The sequence below is a fragment of the Sphaeramia orbicularis genome, chromosome 9, assembly GCF_902148855.1.
Source record: "Sphaeramia orbicularis chromosome 9, fSphaOr1.1, whole genome shotgun sequence".
Taxonomy (NCBI): Eukaryota; Metazoa; Chordata; class Actinopteri; order Kurtiformes; family Apogonidae; genus Sphaeramia; species Sphaeramia orbicularis.
Window position 1 is genome coordinate 2,571,235 of NC_043965.1, and position 15,559 is coordinate 2,586,793.

Genomic DNA, 15,559 nt, shown 5'->3' on the forward strand with positions numbered 1-15,559 from the left:
AATATTTACATTTACAAAACTTTCATTCAAAATCTGAACAACATGAACAACATGAAATTTCTCAAGAAAAATAAGTGCAGTTTTAACAGTATTCTGCCTCAGTTTATCATTTACATGTACATTATAACTTACAGACCAAAGTGGATCTACAAATACACTAAACATTTAGTAACAGACAGAATACTGGTAAAAAATACACTTATTTCTCTTAAGACATTTCAGGTTTTCACATATTTGTTCATGCTATTCACATTTTTTGTAGAGTAGATAATAGAAAGGATGTAATTTTCTGTTTTAACACTAAAACAAAGAGAATAATTTGTAGTTTTTCATTTAATTTCATTTTTCATTATTTATAGGTCATGTTATGATAGTATTTTACTGGTCTGACTCACTTTAGATCAGATTGTTCTGTATGTGGAACTGGAACTAAAGTTATTTTGACACCTTTGATTGTTCATATCTTCAGTGCATTCCACAAATTCATCCTGAGGACCAGACTGGACCCTTTGGTGGGCCGGTTTTGGCCCACGGACCACATGTTTGACTACTGTGGTTTAGTTTTATTAAGACGTGTGAGACAGTTCAGTGTTTATATCAGAGGCATATACACTATATGGACAAAAGTATTACGAAACGTAGAATCCAGGTGTATCTTTTCTAACGATGTTGTTTATAAACTATGTGGACAAAAGTATTGGGACACATCATGTCTACAGCTGTAAGATGTCCTGTTCATGAGGATTTGAGATAAAAACTTCTAATATCTAATAATATAAACATCTACAAAGTAAACTAAAATAAAGAACTTACAGACAACCTCCTGCTCCTCGTCCTCCTGAGGGAGCTGGAAAGGTGAAAGGTCAGCGTTGAGCAGCTGGGACACCGCCACCTGGCAGAGGAGGGCGCTGAGGCGTGGAGGAGCGTTCCTGAAACCACAACAACATGATGCATTTAATCACCTGATCTGACTCAGCACCACAAAACAACCACCGCCACCGCCACGGTTCATCCTGTCATTATGAGGCTCAGCACCCCCGCACCGGTGCCACTGTGGAAACTCAACACTCACTGAAGTGACTTCACCCACATCTGAGAACTGCTACAGTCCCACAGTGAACTTCAATAAATTTAGTGTTTTAAGGTTTTTGGACGTTTTGGATGCTTTTCCAAATGTCAGTGTACAAATATGACAAGAAAAATAAAGCTACATAGAATAGAATAAAATAGAATAGTATAGTATAGAATTGTATGACATAATATAGTACAGAATAATATAGAATAGTGTAGAATAGCATAGTATAGTATAGAATTGTATTATATACTATGGTGTAGTATGGTATAGAATAGTATAGTATAGTACAGAATGATATAGCAAAGAATAGAATAGTATAGAATTGTATGGTATAGTGTCATGTAATATGGTATAGTACAGTACAAAATAATATAGAATAGTATACTATAGACTTTACTGTCACTAAAATATCATTGTACAGTGCAACAAAGTTTGTTTATATGTTCTATAAAGTGCTCAGAGTAAAATACACATATCAATTATAAGAACAGTTAAGAATAAAAATAAAAATCACACACGTATGCGAGGTCAGTAACAATAGAACATGTGCGGATGAACAGGTGACAGTAACAGCTATAATGTTAAGTATTGTCAGGTTTTTTAAGTAAAGGGTTAGGGTTAGTAGGACCATGTCCTGAGTATGGGTTCCATTATTATTTATATAGCAGCAGAATGCAGTTACATAGTAAAGTGTCCATTACTATTTATTCATCATTATTTATTTATTTAATTGAAAAGTGTAAATCTTTCTTCTGTAACGACAAACCTAAATCTTTTACAAACTCAACAGCACCTGCAAATCTGAAAACCAAGAGGAAACCCTGACAACTGACTGATGCACAATAACAGACACAAGTCAACCACACTGGGCCTCAACAGTGGCATGACACCATCCTGTTCTTTTTTTTTTTTTGCTTTGGAGGATCCTCCCTGAGTCAAATGACCTGAAGCATGTGCATGGAATTCAAGAGAAGAGCTGTGGAAAGTAAAAAAAAAGTGTGTCGATGTTTCCTTTGGCGCCTCCTTTCGCCGCTGACTTCTCTCAGAACCACAGATGTTCTTATGAGTCCTCCTTCCTAATGATGTTTACGTGTTTGGGAAAAGGACATGAAGTCATTTTTTTTTGAGTCACCTTGGTTTCTCCTCCTTTGCAAAGTGATGTTTTACTGCAGAGGAAAGGCAGCGTGAGCAGAACAATAGCATTTCACAGACAGGAAGTGAACTCTTCCTGTCAGAGCCTGAATCTGCATAAGAGGGCACAAAAAACCCAACATACCACCACAACGAGGCTTCAGAAAACTACTGAAGCCATTTGTTCAGGTTTCAGCTGATGCACACATGGATTCTGTGTGTTTTATTTTTTTGTTTTTTTTTTTACATGTTTTTTTGATTTTGGAACGATAGCTTATATTACAGAGCATAGCATGTATAATAATTAGGGCTGTGCATCAGCAAGAATCTGGCGATACGATTCAAATCACAATACTAGGACCACAATGCGATATATCACGATATATCATGATACTGTTAAAAATACAATTTTTTATTGGTTTTGTTTCTTTTTTTAAAAGATTATTTCCTAGAAAAATTGAATTACACCAGAAATATGCACAAATATTTAACACATTTTTATTTGATCACAACAGGATCTAATGCTATATCACAAAAAGTTCCCGTGTTCAAACTTAAATCATATTTTACAGACATTACAGTTTAAGATCCTGTTCAAATGTTCATATTCTATTAGTTCAGAACTAACATCAGAACAGTATTTTAGTTCAATCCCAACAAAGGAACTAGCATTATTTAATAAAAGAGTGTTAAATAATAATAAACTAGAAAAGCACTCCGCCAAGGTACATCAGTGACATCCCCCATCACCACCAAAATTTAATCATTTGTTCCTTGTGCCAGTATCAGCATTTGCTGAAATTTTCATCCAAATCCATCCATAACTTTTTGAGTTATCTTGTACACGGACAGACAGACAAACAAACAAACAAACAAACGCCAGCAAAAACATAACCTCCTTGGCGGAGGTAATAAGATATTAATAAAAAAGAAAAACAGAACAACAAAAATGAACCTCTACAATATCTGCATTTGAATAAATACCTAAAAATATCGATACAGTACTTTTTAATATCGATATAGTATTGTGAAATTAAATATTGCGATATATTGCAGAACTGATATTTTCTTACACCCCTAATAATAATTAGGGCTGTCAAAATTAACGCAGATTAACCCATCATCATGGTTAATCTGATAATAAATTTTAACGCAGTTAACCCATCTGAACATCTCTGGTAACACATTTGGGTCAGTTTATCTAAGTAGAGTTACATGCATGGCAAATGGGCAGTTGAAAAGTAATCCACAGCAACCGTGTGATTAATCCGATTAAAAATTTAAATTGTTTCACAATAATAATAATAACAAAAACAGTTAAAATTTGGTTGTAAAGGCTGAATATACTTGACCCATTTGGTCCAGCGTATAAAGAAAAACGTTTTCTTTCTTTTCTTCTTCTTTTCTTTTGGAACTGAAAAAGTCGTACCGTGCATCCCTGTCCAGACCGACGTTCTAATAGTTTTGGATTTTTCATTATGGTTTCATTTTATTTAGCTTTTTTTTTTCCTCTAATACCATTAGTTTTAATTCATTTTTAGAGCAGGTTTGCAAGTTTTTATTAGTTTTCATTTTTTTCTAAATGCTTAGTTTTAGTTTAGTTTTAGTATTAATTTTAGTTTTGTCGTCTCTTTTCTCTTCTTCGTCATATTCAAATAAATCGCAGACAGGACTCTGCTGCTTTCTCCCAGCTTTAGTCTCCATGTTTCCAGGTAGAGTGGGGACCAGAAGACGACTGGAAACAAGTGACGAGAAGTGACGGACCGTGAAGTACCGTACGGGGCCGCTAGCTAAAATTGCTAGAGCAAAATAAATCGATTTCATATCAATCCAACATCAACAAAGACAAAAACGAAGGGAATTTTATCTGTCATTTTTATACGTTTTAGTTAGTTTTGTAAGCACACAATATAGTTTCAGTTAGTTATCATTTTTTTCTTTTAATTATAGTTTTTATTTATTTCAGTTAACGAAAATGTTTTTTCAATTCTAGTTTTTGTCATTTCATTAGTTTTTGTTAACTTTGGTCCAACCAGGTCGGATCACAGGACATTCCCAAAATATATACCAGTGGTTTATCCAGAAACCCACACTGTCTCCAACATTTGGCATCACCTGCAAAGTGTGCAATAAAATAACAAAAATAAAATAAAAAAATATTTCCACTCAAACTCCCACCAGATATGAGTTAGTGCATTTCCATTGTGATTTACAGGCATCCAATCAAACTTCATTGGACATTTCTGTGTGGTTTAAAAGCGTTTTAGCACAAGGGGAAAACAATCACCCTGCACTGAGAGCTCAAAGTGTGTCACTGTTCGTATCTATGTGGATCAGAGTTCACCTTTTTAACATGTATTTACAGTGTCAACAGTCTGCGGTGCAATCACAACATCACAACCTGCACAAATTCAACCAAACAGTTCTACATGACTCTGCAGTTTGATTTAATCGCTGGAACTTTTCTGCAGATTCCTACAAGTTTCACCAATCATTTATTTTTTTTTAGTATGTACTGACAAGAACACAGCACATACAAGTCTGACAGTTTGTTAATATCTAAAAAATAATTTGTCACTTTGCTGATTTCCCTTTAGGTGTAATTCAGTCACAAATAAAGTGTATTTTGTTTGAATTTTTGTAACCTTTAGTATTTTTGGTCATATTACTCTGAATATTAAAAATTATCCTTCACTTATTTCATGCAATTTTCACTTAATCCAGCAAATTTATTGCAAAAACATCCCTATATGAATCAGTTTTTTTCATAGAACAGGCTTTATTGGCATTAGAAAGAGAACAGAAGCTGCTGTGAAAGTGAGCAATAAGGACAAAAATATTATGAGGATTTTCCTTTGAATTCATCTTCACGATAAATGTCATTAAATGTTATTTTCCTCCAATTTACAGACTTTAAAGATTTTTCATCCTGAGCAAAAGATAAAGAAATTTGGTTTGAATCTTTTCCTTATCATCAAAACATGACAAATATTTCAGAAATAACTAATTAAGTTATATTTCCTCCCACTCCTTTTCAAATGTGCAAATGAAGTCATACTTTGTTTTCATGCACATGTACAGGGTTTTGTTTGTTTTGTTTACTTATAATCTGTATTCGACATAAACTAAAGAAATGTGGTGATAGAACGTTTGACAAAAGTTAGAATGACAGAATATGTTTTTTCCAATATCAGAATCAGTTACAATTAGAGAATAAAATAAAAAATAAACTCTTATTTTATTTGATGATATAAACGAAGTAAAAACTAAAGACAAAAATGTTATTTTATACATATATATATATACATACACACACACACACACACACACACACACACATATACATTTCTTTATTTTTATGTAAAATGATGTAAGGGTATTTTTAGGACTCCAACGTACTTTTGTTGTTTGGTTTTGTCTTTTAATCTGTTTTTTATGTCTATTGCACATTTTTGTACGTGTGTGTACATACACATATATAAGTAGATTTTGTGTATTGTCTTTTTTGTTTTTCTCTCGTGATTTTTGTCTATTGTCTTGGTTTTTGTCTATTTTCATCTGTTTGTTCTCTGTTTTTTTTTTTTTTTTTTTTTTTTTTTTTCCCTTCGTGGCTATTGTCTTTATTTTGTTTGTTTTGGTTTCTGCTTATTGTTTTTTTTTTTATGGTGACCTGTAGTCTATTGTTGTGATTTTGTAAGTAAAAAAATTGTATAAAGTGATCATGATAATAATTGCAGAAAACATTACATTATAGTAGTTACAGCCTGTGATCTGTAAGGAATAATGATTATTCCTTTACCGTTTCATCGTCCTAAACCTGATCTGAAACGGTGTGTGAATCGGTGCTGTGTGTTTTGAACGGTGTCGGCTGCTTTAATTCTTTGCGTCCTGCAGAGTCAGACTCAGTTATGCCAACGTTGCACAATAAAAGAACAGGGCAAGAGCAGAACTGTCAGGAATGTGAGGAATGCACACACACACACACTCTCTCTCACACACACACACACACACACACACACATACACACACACACCATGGGAGGAAAACACACAGCACTGAGGTCAGACGCATCAACAACACAACAACACCGACACTGTGTATGATCGACTAAAACTAGAATACAATGAACTCTGATGTGAACAGTTGTATCCACAGTGCAATGTTTGTACTTAATTCACTCATTATTGTTATTATTATTATTATTATCATTATTATTATTGTTATTGTTGTTGTTATTATCATCATCATTATTGTTATTACAACATACTTATATTATTTACGGATATATCATTAGGAGTGTGTATTGGCAAGAATCTAGCGATACCATACAAATCACAATACTAGGATCACGACACAATATACGATATATCACGATACTGTTAAAAAGTCAATTTTTTGTTTGTTTCTTTTTTTTTTAAATGATTATTTCCTTGAACTGAATTACACCAGAAATCTGCACAAACACTAAACACATTTTTATTTGATCAGAACAGGATCTAATGCTATATCAAATTTTTTTCCTGTGTTCAAACTTAAATTCTGTTTTACAGACATTACAGTTTAAGATCCTCTTCAAATGTTCATATTCTATTAGTTCAGAACTAACATCAGAACATTATTTTTGTGCAATCCCAACAAAGGAACTAACATTATTTAATAAAGGAGTGTTAAATAATAATAAATAAAATATAAACAAAAAAAGAAGAAAAAAAACAACAAAAAAACAAAAATGAACCTCCACAAAATCTGCATCTGAATAAATACTTAAAATATTGATACAGTACTTCTTGATATCGATACAGTATTATGAAATGAAATATCGCGATATATTGCAGAACCGATATTTTCTTACACCCCTAACTCTGATGTGAACAGTTGTATCCACAGTTCAATGTTTGTACTTAATTCAGTCATTATCATTATCATCATCATTAGTATTATTATTACACACTTATATTATTGACATATATATCATTGTTACGACTGTTACTATTATCACTTTATTAGGATGGTTATTTCTGTTCTTATAAATGCATGTATATGTCTAATACACTATATGGAAAAAAGTCCCACAGGACTTGAGGGCTCAGTCTACAGTTTGACGAGTCTGAAAACGATGCAGATCATGATCCTACACAACATTCTTCACCACCGTCACCTCATCCAAACCTAATCCTGGACCGAAGTGTAGACGGCGCTCTCCACCCAGTGTTTCTTTACTTCACTTTAAGTCCTTTTTAAGACCGAGATCATCACAATCAAAGACCTATTTCAGGTCCAGTCATGCTTGTGCTGATGCTCAGTGTGAATAAAGAACAGTATTGTGTACCACCCATGTGACTGCAGGGCCTTTATAGCAGTGTCAGTGTCTAAACAACAGACCAACCAGTTTCCCAGTTTTAGTTTCCCCATACATGACCCAGGAAAGAGATTAAATTAGTATTTGCACTGGATTTTAACACAAGTGTGTGAATTTTATTTGTTTTATCTTCTGGTTATGCCTTCTAGATACTATTTTTCCTAGTACTGTGTATCTGTTTTTTTCTTTTTTAAATATCTTTTTATTTAACAAAAGAAAATCCACCAGATACAGTACAGGGGTTGGACAAAATAATGGAAACACCTTAAAAAAATCAACAAAATATAATTTAATATGGTGTAGGTCCGCCTTTTGCGGCAATTACAGCCTCAATTCTCCGAGGTATTGATTCATACAACTTGTGAATTGTTTCCAAAGGAATTTTCAGCCATTCTTCAGTTAGAATACCCTCCAACTCTTTTAGAGACGATGGCGGTGGAAATCGACGTCTTACTTGAATCTCTAAAACTGACCATAAATGCTCAATAATGTTGAGGTCTGGGGACTGTGCCGGCCATATGAGATGCTCAACTTCATTAGAATGTTCTTCATGCCATTCTTTAACAATTCTAGCTGTATGGATTGGGGCATTATCATCTTGAGGTGAAGGTGTTTCCATTATTTTGTCCAACCCCTGTATATACATAGTGATACTGGGTCTTACTTTTTACAATTCTCCTTTGTGTTTTCTTCCCACCTCCCAACATAAAGGAATAAACCTAAAGGAATAAACCAACTAAACACACTCAAAAGTAACAGGCCAAAAATACATGTATGTATAAATAAATTAATTTAAAAAATGTGTATCTGTTTTATCAGTTTTAGTATCCAAACCAATCCAACTTTATTTGAAAAGCACTTTAGAACAACTACAGTGGACCAAAGTGCTGTACGGAAGAATAAATAAAAACCAAAATAAGAGAGTAAAATACAAGAATAGATTAAAAGACATAGAACTGTAAATAAAATTTAAAAAAAAAGTGCTGTACAGAAGAATAAATAAAAACCAAAAAAGAGTAAAATACAAGAATAGATTAAAAGGCATAGAACTGTACAAAAAAAAACAGTGCTGTACAGAAGAATAAATAAAGCCTAAATAAAAGAATAAAATATAAGAAGAGATTAAAAACATAAAAAGCTGTACAATTAAAAACTTAAAATAAGAAAAATAAACCAATACCAAATAAAACAACTAAATAAAAATAATACATTCAAACGTCTCACATGGTTTCAAAAGCCAAGGAGAAAAGATGGGTTTTAAGAATATTTATATTTTACTAGTTTTCTCATATCTTGTATTTTTATCTCTATCTTAGTACAGCACTTTGCGTTGTTGTAAATGTGCAGTAGAAATCAACTCGACCTAACTCACATAACTGAGGTTTTGTTTTCGCAACACTGGGAAAAATGCCTCAATCGTATAATCAACATCATTCCCATGAAAACCTTTGTTGCTCAACAAAAATTCTAAATGAAACCCGTCTGATTCTTGTAAAACACTGCTATAATACTGCATGTGTTTCTCCTTCTGAATATGACACAGTTTTAGTACAGAGTATTTATAAATCATGGTTTGTCTGTCATTCATGCAGCCTGAAAACAACCTCACACAACTGTCAATTTAACAACGAAGGGGAGAAAAAAAAGTTTTAATATAAGGTTTTTTGGCCACGTCATCCTGCTCTATCAAATACTATATGAATGTTTCAACTCCATGGAACTTTGTTTAACCCTTTATCAGGCAAGTGACTAGTTTTGGTCATTTCCGCACACATTCACATTACGAGTCAGCGACAGTAACAGTTCCAGTGAAGACAGTGAGTCAACAATCTCAACAAGTCAACAATTAACCTCTCTGTTTTTTGTTGGGGTTTTTTTTGCCACTTACAGGTAAAGAACCAAATATGGTAACTTCACTGACCTTGATTTTCTACATGACAATAAAAAAATGTTGAAAAATTTCACAAAAGTAATTAAGTGGGAGGACCCCAGGAAGAGTAGCTGATGTCCTGCACCAGCTAATGGGGATCCTAAGAAAGAAAGAAAGAAAGAAAGAAAGAAAGTCGTCCAATAACATACTAAGTAGGGATGCACCGATACCACTTTTTTCCAGACCGAGTACTTACATTTGAGTACTTGCCGATACCGAGTACCGATACGAGTACTTAATAATCCCATTCCAGTTGTTAGTTCCTTTTGTAAATGTGCTTTATTGTCGTTGTCATTAGTCTGACTGGAACAAAGTGCTGCTACTGACATTTAATGTGTTGGAATGAGCGTTTGTCAATTAATCCACCAGGGGGCACCGCTCTGAATTAACCAAACTGGACAAATACCACGAAGAAGAGTAAAGTTTAATGAGAAGACGAAGAAGAAAGTCAGTAATAACAAACCTGTAGACAACAGAGGGAACACTAATGTGATACTAGTGTTGCAGCGTTTTCACTGGTAAGGTTTAACAGTTTAGCTTCAGCAGGAAGAGAAAAGAGAAATGAGACACAAGTTTGGTTTTCACTTCTGCTGGTGGCGGTCCGCACCGCTCCGTACTCCCGTTGGTATTCTCATTCTGTTTACGCATCCGTGAGCACCTGGTAAACACATGGAATGTACGCAGAGGACGGACAGAACGCTGCGTCTGTATCTGTCTGTGTCTGTAACGTTACTGTCAGTCAGCGTTACTTTTATCACCGTCATTTATTTTGAAAAATCTCCACACTCTCCACACTCCACACACATTATTCCTCCTCCTCGTACCTGCTGCACTGAACTGCAAATGTCACACGGCCGTAAGTGGTATCGGTGCATTTGTATCGGATGTCTTTTACGAGTACAAGTACACACACTGAGTATCGGAGCCGATGCCGATACTCGTATCGGTGCACCCCTAACACTAAGGTTGAAATTTAGAATTTCAGAGTATTTCTGAGTTTGCTAATACGACGATGTATTAGACCCACAACGAAAAATAAAAACACTAAGAAAAAAACACACTTGTCACTACAAGAATAAAGTTAGACTATTTTAAGAATGAAGCCATAAAAGTACGAGAAAAAAGTTGTAGTTTAAAAAAAAGTCAAAATTTAATGAAAATAATGCACTTTTATGAGATTAAAGTCGTAATATTTTGACAACAAATTCACAATAGTGCGATAAAAAGTCATAATTTAGAAATTGTAAGCCTTAAGTAAGTTGAGTTTCCAGTACCTGACAATGAAAACTGAGTTGATGATGAACTGTTATACATTTAATTCTTTTAACTTTATGCAACCGCTGTCGAATAAGTCTAAATCAGACTTTGGTAAAACCCTGATGATTTTCCAGACTTCACTGTTGTGTTTTAGACCATATTTGACATCTGAGTACACAAAATTAGCTGCTAATAGACGTTTCTCAACTCCAATTGTTAACATTTTGACTGTATTTGCCCCTTGATTCAACCAAAATTAATCAGAACACGGTTAATGAACAGTTTCTAACCACAAAGATTCCCTGAAATCTCTGTTTTTGTTGATTTGAGCCACACTGGTGAATCTAAAATACAGTCCAACAGATATGGGTCAAACTAACTCATAAAGTCTGCAAATCTGTAGCGCCAGAGCAAGCTTAATTTGATGCATTTTAGGTCATTTCAAGAAAAGAAAAAAGGAAAAACTTGCATCTATGTTTTCCTTGCTGCTCATATTTCATTATATTATTAGTTTATTGCATTTGCTGAAGATATTTGAAGGCTCAATATTGTATTTCAGACTTTCTAAAATCTAAAATACAACCAACAAGACGCCAAATGATGGAATATAAGCAGAAGGAAAGGTGTTCACATGGACCAAGGCCTCACTAATCCATTGTGTGCTGGTTTGTCCTGTGGTTACTCATCTGCACATCATTGGGCTGTGCATGAACCCAGTGGTACCTGTCTGCCAGCAGCCTCAGTCCCAGCTCCAGACTCTCCCCGTGCAGCTCCTCCAGGGACACTTTTCGGCTCAGGGGGTTGACCGGCAGCGGACAGCCGTCCTCCAGAACAGACGGGAACTCGTCCACAAACCTCCTCAGGAAGCTCCTGGCCTCCTCCTCCATCCCGTCGGCTCCGACTGCAGCTGAACTCTCAGGTGAACGAGGCAGCGTCGCTTCACAAACCTAAGATCGAACAGAAAAATGGAGTTCTAACACCACATTTCAACAGACGAGTCAACGCTCTGACTACAGATATACCATAAGATCAGTGTGACTTACACTTCTGATTCATCTTATAGAAACGTTTTACACAGTAAGAGTGTATAAGTTTGTTAAAACTTCAATTTAATTTTCTTTTTGACATGAATATTAACTGAACAATATGACTTTAAGATGTTACTTAAATTGTAATAATAATAATAATAATAATAATAATAATACATAACGTGCCCTCACTTCAAACCCTTGGCCTTCAGTAAACGACAAAGTTTTCACACATATGGACGGACAGATGACGAACTGATGACAACACCCTGTGGTGAGGGCCGAGGATAAAAAAACTGCATTACATATTGACTTGTTTACATCTTAAAAAGTCTCTACTCTATTTACAAAGGTGGAAGAAGTAATCACATCGGTTATTTAACTATAAATGTTTTAGAAAAGACCAAAACAACATTTTAAAAATTATTGGTATCATCAGAAATCTGCTCTAAATGCAGCAAACAGCTAATAATAGTGATAACTGTCTTTAAGTAAAAAGATTACCTGGAGTCGCTCTCATTCTTTAAGGTTAATTCACTGTTTAATTCCTGATTTTACTTTGTTTATATGTTTAGTCTTTATTGAGGATCCCCATTAGCCGATGCACAAACGCCAGGCTACCCTTCTTGGGGTCCTCTAAAAAATAAAAATAAAAAGGTTCAGGATGCAAAATCAAAATACACAGATACAATAAAAAGAAAGGAGAGGAAGAAAAGAAAAGAAAAGAAAAGAAAAGAGAGAAAAAAAAACAATTCCTAAAATGGAAACATAAAAAGACTAGTAACTCTGAAGCCTGAATAGTGACTTTACATGTTCTGTTTTTTTTTGTTTTTTTTTTACATGCTTTCTTACTTGAAATGCTTCTAATGTTTAAAGGAAGAGTGTTCCATGAAGAAACAGCTCTATATACAACAGTGCTTTTCACTGAATTAGTTTTTGGCCATGGTAATGTAAGTAGACCTTGAGTTGAGGCTCTGGTACTGTACGTCGAGTTTGGCAGTTGGTGATTTAGTTTTATACAACTTTGGAAAGAATTATTAGACAACTGTGACAAAAAAGTGAAAAGCTAAAACTGGTGTCACAAATGTGACATGTGAAGACAACAGCGCTTTCATTAGATATCAAAGGATGCACCAATTACAAAATTCTCAGCTGATGCAAGTATTTAAATGTACATTTTGGCTGATACTGATATTACATCCTGTCTGTTGTAAAAGAAAAAAACGACAGATGCAGGAACAATGACTAAGAGTAATTGGAAAAGAGTCATTTCCCCTTAGTCGAATGTAATCTAAAGTAATTCAATCATGTTTTATTGATCTGAGCCTAATATATTCATCTTATGAACATTTATGACAAACACTGCTTTTACATTTGAGCTGAAAAAGTTTGACTTTTTATGTTTAACAGGATTAAATATTAGTCATCCAACTTCTAACAGGTAAAAATTAATCTCAGATGGATAATTCTTTGCAAGATTTGACATTATCATTGGTTATCTGCTTTTCTTTATTCTTAACACATGTTATTATATCAACTTTTATATATATATATATATATATATATATACACATACATACATACATACATACATATATACATATATATATAAAAAAGCCTTTGCTTCTTTCTGTCCCTTCTCAAACTGTGTTTATGAGTTGATTCATACGTACACTTATGTTAAATCTATTGTATTTCGTTACTTTTTCTGTGATTAATGACCATTGATGGGTGCTAATATAATTACACTTCTTGATTTTATTGTTTTGTTTAGTTCGTTTTTCTTTTTCATTTCAAAGTTTGAAACAAATAAACAAATAAATAAATAAACCTTTAAAATCCATGATCATATAAAAAGTGCTGACAGTACATCGCAAAAATACTGTAGGGTCAAGTCACGCGCCTGTTGACTTTGAATCAAAAAATTTGAATTAAGATAATGATTTCAAACTTTGTGTAGTTCAATAGTGTAACATCTTAAGTTTCTAAATCCATTAAAATTTTTGTCACAAAAGAATTTTCAAGAAAATTACGGAACTAAATTCAGTCCCTTGGAAAGTTCTCTAAGAATGAATAATAACATAACTTATCATTGCTATAATTTGAAATCTCAATCATATATTTCTATTTTCAATATAGTTTTATGACCTTTTATACATCCTTTTATCATTATAAAAATCATTTTGTCTGAAAAATGGGTATGAATTGCTTTTTTAACCATTTTAATATCAGATGGGGCCGGTTATGTAGGGAATTTCAGTTTTCTCAAAAAACATGTTTTTTTTTTTTTTTTTTTAAATCACTAATCAATCAAATGAGCTAAACCAATGGAAATTTCTGAAAGTAAGTATTTCATCCTCTGTTTAAGCATGGCTTCATTGGAATTTAAGATTACTTTGTCACTAATCTAAAAAACATTTATTTTTTTCCTACATAAGCAAAAGTAGATCTCAACATGAAATAGCTGGCTTGCAAATCTGCAAATTTTATCAACAAAACGGACTCATAACATGAAAAGTCGGTGTTTTAAAACTGATGTTAATAATTCATGTTCTTGCAGTGCATGTTTACACTAGAGCTCATTTTAACTACTTTTGTAAGTTATTTTCTGTAATCTCTACAATCAATACTGTGAAAATGTACAAACTGAAGAGTAACTAGGTCTGTCAGACAGTTCCAGAGGAGTACAAAAGTTCACTATCTGCCTCTGACATGTGGTGGAGTAATGACATAACGCTGCACTAATGACATTATTTCATATTAAGTATATTTACCTCAGATTTTGATGTTAAACTACTCATATGTAAAGGAAACATGCAAACACTTTTTAGCTCCAACCTTCTTCCTTCCTGCCTTTGGCAGCTAGCTTGTTGCAGCCTCGAACTCAACTTATATAGTGCTTAAAACTGAATTTCTGGTGGATATAATCTACTATACTAACAGATAAATTAAGTGTTATCTGTGTAATGTACAAGTTAATGCACAACTACAAACTTTTACGTGCATTTAAGCTAACTCTGGACTGCAAACGTGAATGAATGCTAACATAACACAAAGCTAACAAACCTACATTTCTGTGCATTTTGCTAACAGGAGGGCGAGTCGAAATGCTAAAAAACGGAGCTAAAATGTGAATATTTTCCAGTTTGTGTCGCCTTTTTCAGTGACATGTCATGCTAGAGTGTTGTCTTTTCTGCACATGGAGGCGTTGTCACCCTTAAAAACATGAAACATTTCGCTGTGGGATAACAAAGCCACCGCCGTGTTTGTGAAGTTCTCCTCAAATATAACGGTTCTAGTTTTTTCTCTTACCTTTGGGTTTGCTTTAGTTGAACAGTCTCTTACACAAACTACAGTCCGTCTGACAAACACACCCTCCCGTTGGCGAGACACAAAAGAGCTTCATGAATTAAGTAGTGACACAAACCTGCGCAGACTCAGCTGATGGTAAACACACCACCCTGATGTTTCAGTGCGGATTTACACCATCAACCATATACAGAGATCTGCGCTGCTACTTCCGGTGTTTCTTCTTCGTCTTCTCTTTTTTTGTAGTTTAATAATGATCCGGTACATTAGCGCCCACAAGCGGTATGAGCGATTCCATTGAAAAGGAGGCATTTACGACGTCAGGAATTTTTTAAGCATAAAAAAATTAACAATAAATTAAACTTTACCGTTAATTAAAGTGTCCTACGCATTGATACATTTGTAAAGTTAAGATAATTGATTTAAAATATTAATAAAAACTGTCTAGAACGCTCATCCCATTCTCTAAT

At 33.9% G+C, this 15,559-nt stretch overlaps 1 protein-coding gene across 3 annotated transcripts in view; it reads right to left on the minus strand.

Annotated features, from left to right (window-relative positions):
- Positions 1 to 15,272, minus strand: part of ppm1f (protein phosphatase, Mg2+/Mn2+ dependent, 1F) — a 42,221-nt gene extending 26,949 nt beyond the window's left edge. For 2 of the 3 annotated variants that reach the window (XM_030143203.1, XM_030143205.1), the window contains exons 1-3: positions 15,093 to 15,188; positions 11,476 to 11,699; positions 814 to 929 (exon numbers count right to left, since the gene is read on the minus strand). In XM_030143203.1, coding sequence (XP_029999063.1) covers positions 814 to 929; positions 11,476 to 11,639 — 280 coding nt within the window. In that variant the 5' untranslated portion in view covers positions 11,640 to 11,699; positions 15,093 to 15,188. The other variant, XM_030143204.1, reaches the window with a different exon arrangement.
- Positions 15,273 to 15,559: the final 287 nt, after the last annotated feature.